This window comes from Carassius gibelio, chromosome A11 (genome assembly GCF_023724105.1).
Source record: "Carassius gibelio isolate Cgi1373 ecotype wild population from Czech Republic chromosome A11, carGib1.2-hapl.c, whole genome shotgun sequence".
Classification (NCBI taxonomy): domain Eukaryota; kingdom Metazoa; phylum Chordata; class Actinopteri; order Cypriniformes; family Cyprinidae; genus Carassius; species Carassius gibelio.
In genome coordinates this window covers 9,835,762-9,855,669 of record NC_068381.1, presented here as the reverse complement: position 1 = coordinate 9,855,669, position 19,908 = coordinate 9,835,762, and the positions used below count along the sequence as shown (strand labels likewise).

At 38.6% G+C, this 19,908-nt stretch overlaps 1 protein-coding gene across 3 annotated transcripts in view; it reads left to right on the top strand.

Annotated features, from left to right (window-relative positions):
* Nucleotides 1–3,821: 3,821 nt before the first annotated feature.
* Nucleotides 3,822–19,908, top strand: part of LOC128022265 (histone deacetylase 11) — a 28,023-nt gene continuing 11,936 nt past the window's right edge. The window contains exons 1-9 of one of the 3 annotated variants that reach the window (XM_052609638.1): nucleotides 3,822–4,223; nucleotides 4,690–4,750; nucleotides 4,975–5,058; nucleotides 5,542–5,642; nucleotides 8,411–8,437; nucleotides 8,831–8,947; nucleotides 13,587–13,629; nucleotides 15,635–15,711; nucleotides 17,875–17,937. In XM_052609638.1, coding sequence (XP_052465598.1) covers nucleotides 4,992–5,058; nucleotides 5,542–5,642; nucleotides 8,411–8,437; nucleotides 8,831–8,947; nucleotides 13,587–13,629; nucleotides 15,635–15,711; nucleotides 17,875–17,937 — 495 coding nt within the window. In that variant the 5' untranslated portion in view covers nucleotides 3,822–4,223; nucleotides 4,690–4,750; nucleotides 4,975–4,991. Of the gene's footprint in view, nucleotides 4,224–4,689; nucleotides 4,751–4,909; nucleotides 5,059–5,541; nucleotides 5,643–8,410; nucleotides 8,438–8,830; nucleotides 8,948–13,586; nucleotides 13,630–15,634; nucleotides 15,712–17,874; nucleotides 17,938–19,908 lie in introns of all 3 variants that reach the window. The other 2 variants (XM_052609636.1, XM_052609637.1) reach the window with 2 other exon arrangements.

Here is a 19,908-nt window from a genome sequence, read left to right as displayed (position 1 = left end):
CTGTGACAGCTGTGAAGGCTGAAACTGAACGAGAGCAGCAGCAGCAACGACTCGCTCCGAGCGGGGCTCGAACCCGGGTCTCCGATGGGAGGCGGACACACTAACAAGGAGGCAGAGATATTTGAAGCAGTTTTACTCACCGCCTGCTGTTCCAACACACGATCGTGACCCTTTTTCGTTGGTACTGCATCATCCTTAAGAAATAAACGATGTGCAAATCCGTCGTCAAACTGGGCCTTGTTTGTAAAACAAGCATCTTCGAAATGCAGGGAACAAACACAAACACTTGCACAACTCCGTTGATGCTCTGTAAAAATAAACTCCATCCACTGGTCCCTTAATGCTGTTTCTCTTTTGGTAATCTGTGCAGGGTTGTCTTGCCCTGGCAACCAAAAACAAACTCCTTTTGTGACATTTCGCGACGCTCTCACTCTGATCAGTGAATGTCTGTGCTCTCAGTGCTCTGCTATACGGGAGCGCGCGCTCTTCCAGCAGAAGTGCCTCAGGACCCATATAAGGAAATTCCGCTCCATCTAACGTCACACAGAGCCATACTCGAAAAAAACTTTCCGAAACTTGTGACAAACCGGAAGGAGTATTTTTGGAACAGAAATACTCCTTCAAACTTACAACTTAATTTTTTAAACTTTGTCTATGTTTAGCATGGGAATCCAACTCTTTAACAGTGTAAAAAACTCAGTATGCATGAAATAGCATTTCACCCCCCCTTTAACTAACCAGAAATTGTCATAACCTGGATTTTATTTTTTTACATTTTGCTGAGACAAAACAATTCAAGGTCAAACTAGCTCATACCATTCTCAGAAACTGTAAACGGCTGTGCTGAAATGTTTTATCCTGACTGGCCCTTCTAGAATGACAATCAGATGAAGTAAGCTGATTTTGAACTCTTTAGCTGTCAGATTGTGTAGTACAATGATCTAATCAGGAGTCTGAGACTAAAGCCCGGGACACACCAAGCCAACGATCGGCGGTTTGCCATCGTCGGGCCGATGGGAAGCTAAGATCAGGCTAGTCTGGTGTGTTCCACTCGTCGGGCTCACATCGGCAGCAGTCGAGGCCGTCGGTGAGAGTGAGAGCTCTGATTGGATGTTCAGTTTAGCGAACGAGTCAGTGCCGAGAATTAAAGCAAAATTGATGAAAACCAGCATGTGAATGAAGGCGGTACATACATAAGGCTGTTTAAATGTTACGTGATCTTTCCCAATCATTCTAATACTAAAAATTATTAAAATGAAGTTATTAACCTTACTGATATTCAGAATGGTAAGCAAACGCTGCTTTTTTTACATTTCATACAGTGTATCTGCATTTATCTCATAATGTATATCTTTGTTTCGGTTTCTCTTTTGAATGACGAATATATACTATTAATAGCTGCTGATATGAACAACTTGTTCCTCTCACGTATGCGCAGAACGCACGTGTTAGTTTGACGTCGGCTTTAGGATGTGCGGTGTGTTCCAGCGCAGCTTTTACCGTCGGTTTTCGTCGCTGCTACTTCTTTTAAGTCTGCTTGGTGTGTCCCGGCCACAAGGATCATTCTCAGTCCAGTGCCATCATATTCCTGTATGAGAAGACATTCCTTTATCTTCCTCCTAGCCCTGGTATATTCAAACCCTACATTTTAAACAGAGCCATTTATCATACTACTCTGTCACAAAGAGCTTCCAGACAGAACCTGGAGAACAAATGATTCATATTCCATGCAATACACCGATGGCAACCTTTGGTGTTTATGTCGCTTCATAGATGGATTGCACCAGCCCTCGGTATGAGAGTTATTCCCTAGTACTTCTTTGAAAGATCTTAAAATGGGAAGAGTTCACACCCACAAACTAATGAGTTTGTTGGTCAACCTTTAGAAGTATCTCAGCGTGAGACTCCTGGAGGAAAGATATACAGCAGCAGCAGCAGCAGCTGTATCTCAGAAAACAACATGAGTGGCTCTATGGACCGACTTGTCCACACCTTTGCAGTCAACAAAGGAGCACAAAGCCTGGAACATTCACTGTAAGAACCAAGCTGCTGATGAAACATGGACAGTTGCTGTCTTCTCTCTTTGACTGTCGTCATGGAAACTGATCAACCGGGAATCGGAGGCCAGGTGAAGTGTCTGCTTGCCTCCAGCGAGCCATCTGAAAAATGACAACACAGAGCGCAACAGATGTTTTACAATCATCCTTCTCTGACAATTGCTCTAGATAGATTTCAGAAGATAATCAATTATAATAATTAGAAGCAGACTTTGGTTAAGCTGATTGATTTTTAACCTTCCATCTACTAAAATGTGTAATAAATGGGTATAACAATTGTTCACTTTAAATTGATGACTATATCTTTTCATGAAGTTTCTTGTGGATTGTTTCTTGAATGTATTATCATAGAATTGGTCTGCCTTTCAGAGAAACAGAAAAGAAAATTTAATTAAATTTGATGTGCCATGTTTGACATCGTGCATACTAAAATGACATTTTAAAATGCCATACTAAAATTGGTTCTTGTGTGTCATTACCAAATGCAACATATTAGCGCAGAATCCACCCAATTCAAATGGAATCATAGGACTCATTTTACTCCATTTTTATTGTTCTTTGTGTTGTTATCTGTCCATTCGCCACTGGGCCCAGTGCGGCCGAACCAGTTGCACCTCCCTTAGGAAGACCCTGAGTCACTCAGTCACAAAGACTTTAATTCTAGATGCACAATGTTAAGAATTTGCATATTTAAATGACTTATCAAACTTTCTAAGGCGAGGCATAAAAAGTGGCAGAATTCTTTGAGAGACTAAACAGGATGTCTCACATAACCAACAGAACAGTTTGATGGGGGCAGCTTTAGAGAGAAATGCAGATGAATCAGGCTGCATTATGAAGGGGTGATGAGTGTATAAATTATATTCACCTAAGGACCGGGTCAGTTTTCATTGCAGAGGTGGAGATACATGTATTTCTATACTCTCAGTTTCTTCAAATAAAAAAAACAGGCAAGTCTGAAGTCTCAATTTATGCAAAAATATTCCATTATAGAAAGAAGCTACTCAGGCCATGCCATAGGCTGCCTCAGCTTCAAAGAGCAGCCACAGTGAGACTGTACTTTGTGGGGAGTGCAAAGACCCATTACATTACATGCTAGCAGTGGGAGTCTTTAGATTACCACAGCCTGTGAAGGAATTAGGATACTGATAAAACTGCTAGCAATGAGGGCAGGGACGCACACGTTGCCGGGAATTCTCTTTTATCTATTGTACTCTGTTACGTAACAACTGGATAACGGTTTTTACTCACGGGTTACTCTGAGATGGAAGAAAACAGCTAGTGACTAAGAGATCCAGCTTCACTTCTCACATCTCTGAGACTGGGGTAATGACGTCATTATTGCACAAGTACTACACGCACAGATATTTTTAGTAACTGCAACTCTGAGGACAGCAGTTAGGAGACATGTTTACCTTATGAAATAAAGGAGGTGAAGTACAAGTTTCATCTCTCATGAATTATTGGAGTTATGCTTATGTGCATCAATGCAAATGCATAGATTAAAAATGAGACTATTAGTTTTTCCTGACAGGTTCTCTCTAAATAACACCATCACATTTTGTTGTCCTCAGCTGAATTGGCTCAAAGTTCCTCAGCTGGTGTGGTTGCAGGTTTATTCTGAGAAGAAGAAAAAAGTTGCAACTAAAAGTGCAACTAAGCATTAAATAGTTTTATAAGAAGGAGAAAGCACTTTCCATGTCTTGTTGTTGATGTGAGCTGTTCAAAGGTCAAATTCCTCTGCCATGAAACTATATAATTTCTATGTTTCTGATTAATTTTCAATGCTGTATTGAATGATCTTTTACTTTTAATTATTATTATTAATGGATATTAATTATATTAAATTGTGAATTTTTGTCCGTATTCGTCTAATTTTAACTATCATAAAATCTAATTTTAGAAATTTCAGAGTTCAGCATTGTTGTCAGTTATGACGTAGTAAGGAGCGCGTGCGTAAGGAGCGCAGCCAGCTGCTCTTCAGGAAGGAAGGAACTACACGCAGACGATTTAAACGTGCGCACAATCCTCTTGTTTGCAAATGTTTAAGAGAAACAACTTTTATTCATTAAAAGGATTGATTCAAGTGTTCTGTTGCTAATAAAAAACGCTTAGACGACGAATAATTTCACCGTAGAAATAAGAGAAATATAAAATGGCTAGCAGGTGAGTCGTGACGATTTCACTTGTATTTTCCCCCCAAGCAAGTCAAAACGGAATTGCGTTGTAAAGTGGAGTCCGGTTGTATCTTTCAACGAGTATTTGACACGTAGCGTTTGGTCCATTTTGTTTGTCCGGAGACTTCTGTAAGGATACAGTATTCTAAAGCGAAAATATTTCCTGCACAGTGGCGTCTTCCAAATTCGTAGCGCGCCTGCGCAAGAGAGGCAAGGCACTCTGGGATGTGTAGTTTTTGTCATTGAGAATTTCAAGGATAAGCTTGATACTACTGTACATACAGGAAAAAAAAGATTTATGTTATTAGAAACAATAATATTATTATTGCCATTATAATACATCTGTGTATGAATGCCAACAATAAAACAAAGCAAATACAGAGTCCTTACAGAATAACAATGTCACACAAATAGTGACTATTTTGCACTAATGTTGTTATTTGATGTGTTTCAAGCTAAAAATGTATATGCTGTGGCCACAATGTCCAAAAAAGAAGTTCCGAGAGTAAAGAAAGGGTACGTATTGTTTTCAAAACATTTCACAGCAGGCACATGCTGTCATTTTTCCACATAAGTAATGTTATATAATGTGCATTCAATTTTTTTAGATGCTTATATGTCTTATATGCTGCACATGAGCATGGTTATTAACATTACATATAAATCTTTCTACAGTTCTCACCAAACTGAACTTTACGCAGAGGTCCCTTCAACATGCCTGCCTATTGTCTATTCCCCAGAGTACAACATCACCTTTATGGGTCTGGAAAAGCTGCATCCCTTCGACGCTGGCAAATGGGGCAAGGTCATTCACTTCTTGAAAGGTGTGCAGCAGCACTGCAGGTGCAGTTTAACGCACAGGCACTCTGCCCAGTGTGTAAGGTGATCTATGAAATACAATACGAATGGATTGAGGAATCAAAGAGCTGTACAGGAATGGAGGGTGGTGGGGGTGGGGGGCTGTATAGTCGGAGGGATGTAGAGAAGGATAGAGAGAAGAGCAATCAGTGAGGCAGGGATAATGAAGGAAGCTGAACTCCCTTCGGGAGCAGGAGCAAGAGGATGTTGACTTCTCAGCTGCTGCTGCAAGGTCAGGGGCAAAGTGTAACTCTGGCAGCTCTTCAGATAAACTAGTAAGCGGTGCAAGCTCTTTTCCCTCATTAATTCACTTAACGGTACAGAACGTCTACAGTTCATTAAAAAACATTTCTGAGTTTCCACGGCTCACCATGTATTTTTATTCGACTGTCAGATATTTATGTTCATATTCATTGTTGCTTTCATATGATACTTTGATTTGTTTCCAGAGGAGCAGTTCATCACCGATGAGGTCATTGTTCTAGCCCGGGAGGCCAGCGAGGCGGATCTTCTAGTGGTTCACACTGCGCGCTACCTGAACAGACTCAAGGTAGGGATGCAGTGTCTGCTGTGTCTGTGCCCTGTGTTATCACTTATTTTCCTGGCACCCATAATTCCATATACTGATGGCAAAAGGTTACTATAAGCAATAGAAATAGCCAATTATAAAAGCAGCATTCTGATTATCTGATTGGTTTGTACTTTACTTCAAACAAGCTTGCAATAAACGTAAAATGTACTTACTGTAGACCTTCTAAGAGATCAGTGCCAAAAGAAGAATCAGTTTTAATCTATCATTGCCCCATTATGACTGTGTGGACATTTCCTACATTTATCAAAAAGACATCTAGACTTCTCATTTCATCTCCCCAGCAATGAGCCAGTGACCCACAGAGGAAGTGTACAATAGCAAATTGCACTGGATTACTCAGAGAAGGCCTTTATTTCAATCCAAATCAATCAGTTCACAGTCTTCTGCAAAGATTGCAGTCTGCCAAAAGCTCTAAAAACACCCATGAGTCAGTTGCCCCATCGTGCAGTCTGCACATTTAGAACAGTTTAAAGGAGCAGTTCACACATAAATAAAAATTCTGTAATTATTTACTCATCCTCGTATTTTTCACTGTGTGTGACTGATTTGCACAGACGCTATTGGAAGAGAGCTGCGCAGGATGATGACATCACTGAATCGTCAATGAATTGACTTTAGCTGGAAAAATTACTTTTATTCAGAGATGTATAAAGTACTAGAGACCCATACTTGAGTAAAAGTACAAGTGCTCTATCAAAAAAGTGACTTGAGTAGAAGTAGAAGTGCTCTTTAAGCACCACACTTAAGTAGAAGTACTAAAGTATTCAAAAATGTTTGTACTTAAGTATTGCAAGTAGTCTATTTTAAAATTTACTACTCAAGTACTGAAAGTAAAAGTACAAGTATTGTGTTATGTAGTTATTAAAGAAAGTAGTCAAAAGTTTGAACATATTGTTTTTACTATTTCAAATGATAAACCTAAAGGACAATCACAATTCCTTTGACTGTAACTTTTTGTAAACAAAAAACAGATTAAAGGGTTATTTCACCCAATTTGCAAAATGATGTCATTAATAACTTACCCTCATGTTGTTTCAAACCAGTAAGACCTCCGTTTATCTTTGGAAACCAGTTTAAGATATTTTAGGTTTTGTCCGAGAGCTCTCAGTCCCTCTATTGAAGCTGTGTGTATGGTAACAGTTATAACTGTATACTGTCCATGTCCAGAAAGGTAAGAAAAACATCTTCAAAGTAGTCCATGTGACATCAGAGGGTCAATTAAATATAAAAAATAGCAAAAACTACGACTTTATTCAGCATTGTCTTCTCTTCCGTGTCTGTTGTTAGACAGTTCAAAACAAAGCAGTTTGTGATATCCGGTTCGCGAAAGAATCATTAGATGTAACCGGATCTTTTTGAAACAGTTCACCAAATCGAACTGAATCGTTTTAAACGGTTCGCGTCTCCAATAATCATTAATCCACAAATGACTTAAGCTGTTTACTTTTTTAATGTGGCTGACACTCCCTCTGAGTTAAAACAAGCCAATATCGCGGAGTAATTCATTTACTCAAACAGTACACTGACTGAACTGATGTGAAGAGAGAACTGAAGATGAACACCGAGCCGAGCCACACAGAGCGCTGGACCGAACTGATTCTTTTGGTGATTGATTCTGAACTGATTCTGTGCTAATGTGATGAGCCCAGGTAAACCGAAGGCTTGCAATCATCGCCAATGACGTCATTACGTCGAGCGCAAAAGAACCGGTGAACTGTTTTCTTCAACCAGTTTATTGAATCGAACTGTTAGAAAGAACTACTGGTGATCCGGAAACCGATGTAACCGGTTCTTGGCTCGTGAACGAGTCATTATCTGGCTCGGCTCAGTGTTCAACTCTCTCTTCACAGCAGTTCAGTCAGCACGCGCAGTCTTCTTAATCGCTTGATTCGCTCAATGATGTGCCAGCTTCATCAAACCTGCCATCTACAGTTCTGGCAGTGGTAATGTGGGTAACGAGTAACGATGCAGCACATAACAAAAATAACGGAGTAAAAGTATTAAACTCATCGAAAATATGTACTGAAGTAAAAGTGGAAGTAGGGGGAAAAAATAATACTCTAGTAAAGTACAGATACCGCCTTTTAGTACTTAAGTACAGTAGTGAAGTAGTTCTACTTCGATACTATACATCTCTGCTTTTATTGTCCTCTAGCATTATTGACAAACTATTTTTACAATCAGAGCAATGAGGACAAAAGAAAAATGTACTTTCTTGCTGTTTTGCGGCATATAGCCCTTTTATTGTATCAAATTCAGTTGACTTGTTTTTGCTTTGGTGCCATTTTTTCAGTACAGACACATTGTCGCTGAAAAGCAACACAGGAATCCTGTCCTGTCCTGCCTCAAAATGAAGATCTTGAGTAATCATAAAATCTATATTTTTACCTAGCCCTAGCAAGAATGAATGACATAATACATACAGTACGTGGTAGGGTGTGCAAGAGAACTGACGATTCTTCAAAATTTTACATTTTGTGTTCATTAAAATTTATGTAGAATCACGAGGGTGAGTAAATAAATGACAGTTTTATTTTGGGGAAAACTTATTCCATTCAAATAAGCATTCGATTTCCTGAATTATCCATATGTGAATCCATATTTGTTGATGCATGTGTTACTTGAATCATTACCACTGCTCTCTTCTCACTTATGAAGTGCAGCTACTTTGCCACCCTATAAATCGGCTCTGTGTATGTATTCTCCTTTTCCCTTAATGCATGCAGAACGCTATCTTGGAGGGCTCCAGAGAGGTATCTGTGTTCTACTATGACCTAAATATTTTGTACTTGCTTCACACATTCCTCTCTGTTAAATGCATTAGCACAGTCCATTTATCCTGCTTTAACATTTTGCCACCAGTTTGCATTTCCACTAAATTACCCCATGTATCAAATATTTTTCACTCTCAGAGCAAGATTGGAAACCTGATTTATTGTACAACTCTCCATCATCCCCTCTATAGATTTCTGTTTTGATTTCTGATATTTACAGCATGAACTTTTTTTATTTTATTTGTCACAATATCCAAGTAGAAATTATGTCACGATATTTGTTCATGATAATTAAGAAGTCATAGTAACTGTAATTTAGACCCAGAGAAGCATGAACCTTGAAAAATGTGCATGTGATTTCTTCCCTCTCAGTGGTCGCTGGTGGTTGCCACCATCACAGAAATCCCACCTCTCCTGTTCCTGCCCAACTTCCTGGTACAGCGCAACGTTCTAAAACCTTTGAGAACACAAACAGGAGGAACCATTATGGTAGGTTTCAAATATCCATTTTACCCAGAAATGTATATATGGAGATTAAAACATGCACAATTTAGGAATTCATACTGACTTCTTTTGTACAGTGGAATGGCATGTGGATTCAGATTTATTGAACAGTTTCATATCATAATCCAGCACTGTCATCATGTCCTATGAGATCCGTAACAAATACTATATTTCTTCTAGTTATCTTTTTTTTTTCTTGACCTCTAGTCTATAAAATTCTAAAGGAAAGTGTACATTATTTCATTTGGAATTTCTTTATTATTAAAATCTTGAAAAATTCTAATGATATATTTTTATCCCAATCTACAATCTAGCAGCAAGAATCATTCTAAAATAATATAAAACATAAGTGAGTTGTTTTGGAACCTCTTGCAAATCTGGGCATTCAAAGGCAAGTGCTCAGATCATAGTCAATACAGTGGGGAAAAAATGAAAAAGTCCTGCACACTGGTGTAGCAAATATTTATGAGGTCTTTGATCGAAATGAGATTTTTAGTGAATTCAGGCAAATGGCTGAAAGGGTCTTTGAAAAAATTGTGGCTTTATAATAAAGACTTTCAAGGTACAACTGTGAGACCTTTTCTATTTTAATAGAAAACATAGTCAGACTACTATGATCAGCAAAAGAATACAATTCACCTGTAGGGCATCAAAAGGAATAATAATAAAATAAATATTTCAGGATTTTAAAGTTTTATAGCTGCCCAAGTAATTTAATTTTAACAATACAATACAAATAGGGTTCTGATAGATTACGCATCTTTACATAAAGACTTAAAAATCAAAAGAAAATCCTTCAGTTTATCCAGTAGTGTCTCATGTGGTCCTGTAGGTCTTAAGATTGTACAAGCTCTAACAGGGTTTTATTCAGTAGCAGTTTTCAAGCAAGTAGCACAGAAACATTTTAATAGAAATGGTGTACACATTGCTTTCAGTAGGTTTTGTACAACACCAGGTGAATAATGCTTGGAGAATGTAATACAGTGAGTCATCATCTTGCTCAGGCTCCAGCTCCATGGAGTATTGTTCAAAGTTTTGCTAGGAATAGGAACATTTGGTGACAGAAATTTGTTTGTTAGGGCCTAGTTTGGGTCTCTCATTGGCATAACTTAAAATAACCTGGGAGGGAACAGCCGGTAGGGAAGGCTCTGAACATCTGTGATAGAGACGCTTGGAGGATTTTCTCACAGGTAACGCTTCTACACTAACACTAACAGCCTCTTTTGAAGCGATCATAGAAACAGACACATTACTTGCTTCTTTTCTGCTTGGGAGTTAAATGGAGGAACAAAAAGAAATAAATAAAGGCTGAGAGTGCTTCTTTAATTCCTAATGAGTTTTCAGTGTTTTATTTCTCAGAGGAATTTCTGTTTTCGGATCTTAATAACCTGCTTGAATGTTTGTGCACTTCATCCCATGACAGTTTCCTCTGTAAGAAATGCTTTCTGATGTTTAAATTGTTGTCTTTAAATATTTTACATGCTTAAATTTAAGCAGTTAGTACACAATGAGAGCACAACTGAGAATTGCCACCACTTTGAAGACCATTTGGTATTTATACCAAGACAAAAAGAGTGCCAAAGTATTTAACAGTAATAACTGATTTTTACATTTTCTCAGAAAAATATGAGAAGTGCTTGCTTGTGAAAAATCACTACCATGATGCTAGGGTAATCTAGGCAGGGCGAGTCTTTGTGAAATTTCAGAACAACTGAACCAGTTCCTTTGAAAAAAATTCAATGTTGTTTTGAATAAAATCTAACTTTTAGGTGAAGCATTTGAGGCATTGTGTGTTCTACCACCTAAAATTACAGGCGCATCTTAATAAATTAGAATGTCGTGGAAAAATGAATTTCAGTAATTCAACTCATTGTGAAACACTGGGCTTCCATACCACCTCAGCAGTGCCACAAACTGATCACCTCAATACCTTAAATCGGCATAGCAGAGCCCCTACCAATGCAATGTTTACAGTATGTATTGACCTCATTCTCTTTTATTGTATTGTGCCTCACTGTATCCTTTTTCTTTAGAGAAAAGGATGGAAAAGTGGCATTTAATTTTTATGGTAATCAGCATTATGCCAAAAATGCTGTTGATTGAGCTGAACCCAGGAGATTCCTTTAAGGCATGTCAGTGTTAATCTTCTATCAGCTGCACCATCTTGAGGATGTCCTTCCCTCTTTTCCGTCCTACCTGTTATTCCAGTGATGTAAAAGACTGTAGTAAACTACTTTGCAATATGCCAGGTGTTCTCCGCAGTGCATCTGCGCTCTGACAGACTGCACTGCGCGGCAGACAAACTCGCGATGAGGGTTCTCCACACGTCCCTCTCAGCCCGAGAACATAATTATACCTCCCATTGAGCCCTTCTCAGGGCCTGCTAATTGACTGCCATTTCAGTCAGCAGTCGACATGCTGGATGGAGCTGTAGTTCTGGATCTGGGAACATATGAGTATGTGCAAGCCATCCCCGTCTTAGGTGGCGCTCAAGGAAGTTCAAGGTTAGACATTGTGGGTGTTTTGAGAAATTATGGGCAGACCCGTATCATTAATCTCTGTTCTGTTGTTGTGGATTTGTTTATTATCAGAGTCTTCATGTGATGGTTATGAATGAGATCAGATGTGAACACTTGTCTTTGCTTTAATAGCACTACTTTAGTTACAAATAGTGTGATCGAGCTTGAGATTAGAGATTCAGAAAGTGGTGGTGGATGTTTGTATAAATTGATGCTTTTCACACAGAGCGGTCGTGATGTCATTTATGTAGTTTGACTAAAAATAGCATTGGTATGAGCTGTTTTGATTTTGAAGAGGATACATTTGTTTTTGCCACATGTCAAGGTTTAAAAATAAGCATGGCCCAGAGCCAGTATGAATGAGCAAATTCTAATTATGTCTTAGAAAACCGAGTCATCATTGCCCAAGGTTTAGTAGATGAGTATACAAATTTGTGTTCATTATATACTTATGCACTGCTTAGGGATCTAGGCAGTCAAATAAAACGCAGATAGAGATTTGTCAAAGTGTGCAATTGACTTGTGAAAGTGCATCAGGTGGAAAGTGTTGGTGTAAATAAATCAATAATGTTTTGCACTATTTCATTATATTCCAGTGAAAGTCTGAGCAACAGAGATACTGTAAATTATAGCTGGCATGAAGTATTTATTAAAAGAAAATAAATTAATAATGGCTGCTGAAAATTTGGTTTTGCCATTACAGGAATGAATGCCATTTTTAAATATATTAAATTTTAAATTGTAATAATATACGACAATATTGATGTATTTACTGTATTTTTGTATATAAATCAGCTGAACTAAATGTGAACTACTGTATAGATGTTGCCTTTTCTGTTTCATTGAGAGCAATGGATGATTTGAATAAAATATTAATCATGAGTAAATTTATATGCACTCTGGTCCTTGAATTGATGGAATGATTGCAGACTCAAACATTTGATGCAGTTTTACTGATGGATCCACTATCTGTATAGAAACCCAGAGGAGAAGGATAGCAAGAGAAAGTTAAAAAGGAAAGATAGAGCTGAGTTGAGCTTAGCTATGCCTCCTAGGAGCAGCTCCGGGCTCTAGGCTCACTGATAACCTTCTCCTTATGCAAAGCCATGCACTGGCTGCAGCCAAGGGATTGAGCTCAAGAGCTGTGTGTGTGTGTGTGTGTGTGTGTGTGTGTTCGTACATGTGTGGAGCTCTCCTCTGAGCTTGGCACTCTACTTCAAGAATGACTAAAAGTAGCTTTAAATGGACTCAGAGGAAAGAGTATCATGAGTGTACTGGATTGTATATCAATTCTAGTGCAGTTAAACAGCTAAAATTATTATCATTAGTTGGTATTTCAGTGTGTGTGTGTGTGTATACCATCTGAGTTGCACTTTAGTGCTAAGTGCTAAGAGCTTCCAATTGACTCATGGAGGCAACAAGATGACAAGAAGAAATGATAAAAGAAAACACGATCTAGTCTCATTTTGAAAAACTAGTGTATCTGAACACTATTTAAACAAAGCAGAATCAGGTTTCTTTTTTTTTTTGCAAAGCTCATTGGAATGTGTCACTCTTTGATGATGGTCTTATCTGTGATCGACAAATGTATAACCCTTGCTGTTATAGAAATGCTAGTTTTAAGACATTTCCTGTTATTATATCCTGCCATTAAATATATTTGAAAGATTGGATTTTCATGGGAGATAATAACTGAAGTGCAAAACTAAGATAGAAGAGAGATAAGTGAATTAAGGAGAGAATATACGAGGAAACCATTAACAACTAAGATAAATAACTAAACTGGAGAGTATTTAAATATTAGAAATGCACAGGCTCTATAAAAAGCTGCACATACCCCTCCTAAACCATTAGTAGATGCTACCGTTTATGCACAGAACTTTTGTATAAGTTGAAAAGATTTGTAATTGAAGAAGAAAGAAATTCAGATGTTGTATCCTCCCTCAGCTTATGCACCAAGTTACTCTGCTTTTGATTTATCCGGCATATGAACAGAATTCTGTTTTCTGTTAATTTATTGATGACTCGAAATGCCAGCTGGAAAATGAGCCCATGAAAGCAAAGTATTCTCTCTCTATCTCTCTTATATTTATTTTTTTACCTAGGCTGGAAAGCTGGCAATGGATCGAGGATGGGCAATAAATGTGGGTGAGTTCTCTTTGTAATGTAATATGTGTATATGTGTATATATATATATATCGATATATTTAGGACTGGTTCCGATGTGAGCGCAGTCTTTATCCATGGAAAGGGGGAAGAACACATCAGAGAACTGACCGACCGAGTACTGCAGCTCCATCTTCTGGGCAGCCAACAGTTGGGGCTCCATGTACACAACCACGGGAGAGGAGGTGGAGAGGGCAGAAATTTGGGCCCTGGTCCCCATCCACTTTTTCACCAAGTTTATATGGTATAGTTGGCTTTCCTGTCTTCCCGGCCGGGCTGATGCACCCTGTAGATGACCGGGCCCATCTTCTCGGTCATGTTGTACGGCCCCTGCCAGGTGGCCAAGAACTTGCAGGCCGTGTTGGGGACCAGGGCCAGAACATGTTCTCCCAGCTGGAACTACTGTGGCTGAGCTGCCTGACTGTAGTGGCATTGTTATGCCTGCTGCGCCTGACTGAGATGTTCCTTGACTAAGGGCATCACTCTGTCAACCCTCTCCCGCATCAGATGGACAGCTGACTGCTGTTCCCACACCTCTCTTGTGACATCCAAGAGGCCACGGGGCTGCTGCCCAAACAGGAGCTCAAAGGGGGTGAAATCCCCGGCCATCAGCCGAGACATGAAGGGGATTCCCTGGTTGGTCAGAATCTCAGCTGGGATGCCGACTCGGCTGCAGAGGAGGAACAGCTCTTGGGCGATGGCCTTGGCAGTGGCCTTATGCAGGGGAATAGCCTCAGAGTACCAGATGGCATAATCGACGATCACAGAATGTGCTCCTCAAAAATCCTCAAAAGCCTGCGGTGTCAATAGGCTAATTAAAACTAAAGCTTTGAAAAGACAGACAACGAACAAAAAAGATAATTTACAAGAGCTGCATCACAATGCATATCAAGAGCATCTCTTATGTTCGCTATTCCCCATTCAGAAGACCGCACACACAGCCTGTGTCTGAATGCTTCTCATACTCGCTCCTCTCTTCCCCACGCAGAGTGAATCCAGTGTCACAGGTGAGCCATTCACATTTGCGGCACTCTCGCAGCCTTTTTCGTAACGCTCGGTTATATTCTCGCGCGGCCCTGCACCGCAAATCTCCACGAGTGCATCTGGCAGTATGGATGAGACTCAACGCATGTGCGCAACTTGCGTCAATTCGCGCCTGTCTCCGCCTTTAAAACGAATGTAAATTCAGTCTAACTGCTTGCTAATTTCACTTGAATGTAATGAAACATCCAAGTTGAAAAAGAATTGCGCTGTGGCGACTGGCGACAATCCCACCCGATATAGGATTTGGCGCTTCAGTTCCTCGTAGCTCTCTCTGGATTCGGGTGGGAGGGAGAAATAAGGCCAAGAGTGGGGCGAGCAGCCATGCCCAGCTCTGGCATTCCCAGCCCTCTCTGACGGCTAGCGAGGTGCTCCACAATTTGTTGCTCGCAGATGCTGACCTCGGTTAGATGTTTGAGGAGTTCTTCCATGATGAGGGGAAGGAGCGTCTGCCTGCACAAAAAGAGGGAAGAAAAAAAAACAAATATATATATATAAGCGTGGCTCCTGCTACAGTAGCTCAGCCATTTCATTCTTGCCGCTGAGAAACGGAGTCGCTCTTTGCTTCTGCATTGCTAAACATTAATAGACAAATGTGTGTGTTGTTCCTCGGAGGGTGTTGCACAGTAATTGAAAGGTGTGAATCAGCAACTGGGGTCGTGTGAATAAGCAATAAATGCTAATCAGCAGCCGGCCCGCTCCCATAGAGGAGTTTCCGGAGTGCAGAGTCATTTAATGAGGCTAAATGTGGCAGGCCATGGGAGGACAGAATGGATCTGTTGCCTGAATGTATAAATATGGTCCTAATTAAAAGCTAGTCTCTCAATCACCCACATTTTGCGGGAACATTCAGATTATTCTGGTGGCACTGGAAAACAGGTACCATTTTTATGCAGCATTCATCGAGTCAAGCTGTTTTAAAGGCTCCATTCTGCTTCTCTTGCAGGAGGAGGCTTCCACCACTGCTCTAGTGACAAAGGAGGAGGTTTCTGTGCCTACGCTGACATCACACTGGCTATCAAGGTGAGATGTCTGCATCAAAATATTAGAGAGTGCAAAATGGGCCCCTGTCATGTAAAACAGTTGTAAATAATATGAATGAATTATGAATAATATGAAAAATTCACAATGGCTTGAACAGTTTATGTGCCAGATTTACTGTACTAACAGCTTGCACCAGCACAAACTGTCTTTTGCCGTTAAAATAGAACTGTCCGGATTTACTCATTTCCATGCAGTGAAATAGTGCTGAAAAGGTGTGGATACAGATAATTTGGCACGTGACCATATTGAATATGCATTTGTAGGAGTTTCCCTTTCAGATTTATGGGAGGAGAGTTTTAAAATAAATCATGCAACATGATTTACTAACGTTTAAGTGAATCGTTTTTTACGCAGCTCTTTTTATAAAAAATATTAAGAATATATTTTTTTATTAATAAATATAAAAAAAAACATTTTTAGAATAAGTGAATAATAAAGAATAATGAATAATAAAACAAACTTTGGAAAATTTACTTTTTTTAAAATTACATAAGGAGCTATATCAGTTGATGATGATCATCTCCAAATTAATCAAATATAGTATTGTTTTACTATTTGACTTTTTACTTTGGAAATTAGAATTTTGGGGTTGTGGATTTGCTTAGATTATATTCAGAATAGTTGCTGTTTGCTAATGTTAGAAAGTAATGTAATTACTCTATTTAAAGGTCCCGTTCTTCATGATCCCATGTTTCAAACTTCAGTTAGTGCGTAATGTTGTTGTTAGAGTAAAAATAATATCTGTAAAATTCTAAAGCTCAAAGTTCAATGCCAAGCGAGATATTTTATTTAACAGAAGTCGCCTACATCGAACGACCAGTTTGGACTACATCCCTTTACTTCCTTCATTAATGACGTCACTAGAAGAGTTTTTTGACCAACCGCCGCCCACTGGAATACACAAAAAGGGGGCGTGGTCTTGTTGCGCTCCGACAGAGAAAAGTAAGAGTTGCGTTTGTGTTTGTCGCCATTTCGTCGAAATGCTGTTATTTTCATCTCGGACTCTAATCACCTTTGTTTGGCCTTCCCAGGGACGCTGTACTTAGAGATTAATGGTTACAATTTATGTTTAACTCGGTTCCCGAAAATTATAATCCACATGTAAAACTAGCAGCACATTTTGCAAAGGACATCATCCTCAATCTCAATCAGTTTAATGCCGGATTCGCACAAAGATTATTCTTGAAAGATGGAGCAGTTCCCTCTTTGTCTGGTGAAGGCATTGTTTATGGACTACAACTGATAAGTGTATTTTATCAAATTGGTTCGTTTAACAGTTTCTGTAACTTATAACACAAAGGGCAACACTGTTTAGCTTTGTTAACTAGATGGTAGGGCTGTGCAAAAAAAATCGAATGCGATTTTCATGCGCATCTTGTCAGTAAAAGCGTTCTGTGATTAGAACTACATTTCCAGCACGTGCATTCAGATCAGGATTGCCAGGTTTTCAAAACCAATCCTGCCCACTTGCTTCTCAAAACTACTCCAAAACTAGCCCAATCACATTTCCAGGAGGGCAGCATGAGCTCAGCTGGTGTCGAATCACAACACAGGAACCGCTGGCACAATCAGAACTCGTTACGTATTTCTGAAGGAGGGACTTTATAGAACAAGGAAGTCATCAGCCCGTTTTTATGACAGTGAAAACAGTGGTATACAGATAAGTGAATTGTGTGAAAAATACTGTTTTTTTTTACACGGGAAACATGAACACGTTATATTGCACACTGTAAACACAATCAAAACTTTAAAAAAAAACAAGAAAAACGTGACCTTTAAGAAATAAACAGACTAAAGATAAGAGGGATTGCTTGTATAAACGTCATTAAACCTTAATACTGTGGAAATTCATGTAGCATTTCTCTCTCTCTCTTTCTCTCTCTCAAAAAAACAAACAAAAAAAACACAGCATCTGAATTGATCATTTCATTAAAAAATCCTGCATGGACTCATGGGTACAGATATCATGTTTGGTATCTATGTAACATCTTTTTACTGAAACTCATCCATTGATTTCTTTTTGTTTCCACATTCATTCCACACTCATATTGTTGCTATGTCATGAGATCCACAAACCTCTTTGCAATTTGTTCCTCTGTCAGGCACAACCTAACTGCTTCCCTTGTGTGTTTGCCTCTGCAGTTTCTCTTTGAGAGGGTGGAGGGAGTTGCCAGGGCCACCATCATCGATCTAGATGCCCATCAGGTGAGCAGTCCTTTTCCAACTCCACTCTGTCAGTCAATGGAATTGACACTGTAGACGAGATAATACCCCCTTTTTTGGAGGCAAAATCAATAACCCTGCACTCTGAATACTTATATGCAACATCTTGGACTCCTCTGTAACTGAAACATGCTTTCTTCTGCAGTCATGGCTCTATTAGTGTTTGCTGTTGAGTGTGTAATTAAGATGATTACACGGCAATCACTACCCAATGATGGCAATGCTACTCTTTTGCACTGTCAAGTGGGTTATAATATTGTACATGATCTTATAGTGTGTAATGAGGTAATGGCTTTTTCTGTAGTTATTTTAACAACTTATAAGTGCATTAAACGGTCATGTCATGCATTTTTGGTAATAATCGAGGGAAAATAGAACTGGTGACAGTTCTGATACTTGCCGTATGTATACATAGTAATGTATGCCAATCTCTCTTATTTTAAAAGCAAAATGTATTTTTGTATTCTATTTGTTTTCTATATGGCCTCTTCAGAGATCAGATATGCATATTGTAAGAAGCCACTGTGTTGCTCTTAGCAGCAGTAGAATATGTCATATCCGACGCAGTGCTGGGATGGTAAATTATCCTGCTGTTTAATAAAATATGACTCTTCTTTAATCATTCTCACTAAATTATGGCTTTTATGGTCCTTAACTTGGAGTGTAAACTTCACATGGTTATCAGCCATATGCCAGTCACTGATTTATCCTTATCATGATATTTGCTTGGTCCAAAGTGTATTTATTGGCTGACAAATTAATTAACTCCAAAGCAGTTAAGTACTTGTGATACTGCATGCTCATTGTGATCTGGCTTCTCTCTGTGGACATTGGGGACAGTGAAGGTGAGCAGAAAATATTTAGTTTGATGTCATGCTCACCTGAGTGAGCGAGAGAGCAGGATGAAGTGAAAGAGACAAGGAAGTGCTTGATGAGATAACAGAATGAAAAAGAGAGCTGTCTCACAACCAAGGACTCTGAGGTAAAGAGTTGAATTAAACAGCAGTGCTCTAAATGGGCAATAAGCTACAAAGAGTTTCAGATGACAGCTGTCACACTCATTTTTGACATCCGTAATTCTTTATGTTGTCAGGTTTTCAGTGAGCTAATAATCATGTTTTATGGTTTTCCAAGATAATGAAAGGAAAAGAAGGCAAAATATATGAAATGTATAGTGAACGTTAACTGAGAGAGTCTCAATGTTATGATTCTTTTTTTTTTTTTTACCTTGTAATAACCTGATTTTCTGGTGAAATAACTTCTCTGGTGACGTATGCCGGACATCTCCAATCAAGTCTGTTTAAACTTACAAGTCTGCTTCTTACAATTGAGCAGACTAGGTGAAGAAACATATTCAACCACAAGCCAGTCTTTTTTTCAACCCAACTTTGGATCAAATATGGACTAACCCAACTATTGGGTTGAAAATTTTATTATAAAATGTAACCCAAAAGTTGAGTTGAAACAACCCAGCAGAGTTTAATGATAATTGCGGTCAAAGCTGTTGTCTTAACTAGTGACAAACCTATATATATATCCACTACAGGATGCTTAAATGATATTTGGCTGTTTTGAGACTAACTAAATAATTAACAAGCTGATACACAAAAGTTTGCATCAGTTCCAAGTCTATCAATTAATAACTCGCAATTTATGTTTTTTAAACACACACACTTAACATTTTTGTAGAAACCGAGATTTTCAAAATTATCCAATGAATAGAAAATTCTAAAGAATTATAATTCTTGTAATATTAAAAGTTATATGTACTTACGACCACTTTTGATCAGTTTAATGAATAAAGCTAGAATTTAAATTAAAAGATATATATATATATATATATATATATATATATATATATATATATATATATATATATATATATATATATATATATATATATATATATATATATAATAATACTGACTCCTAAATTTTTATGATAGTAATTAT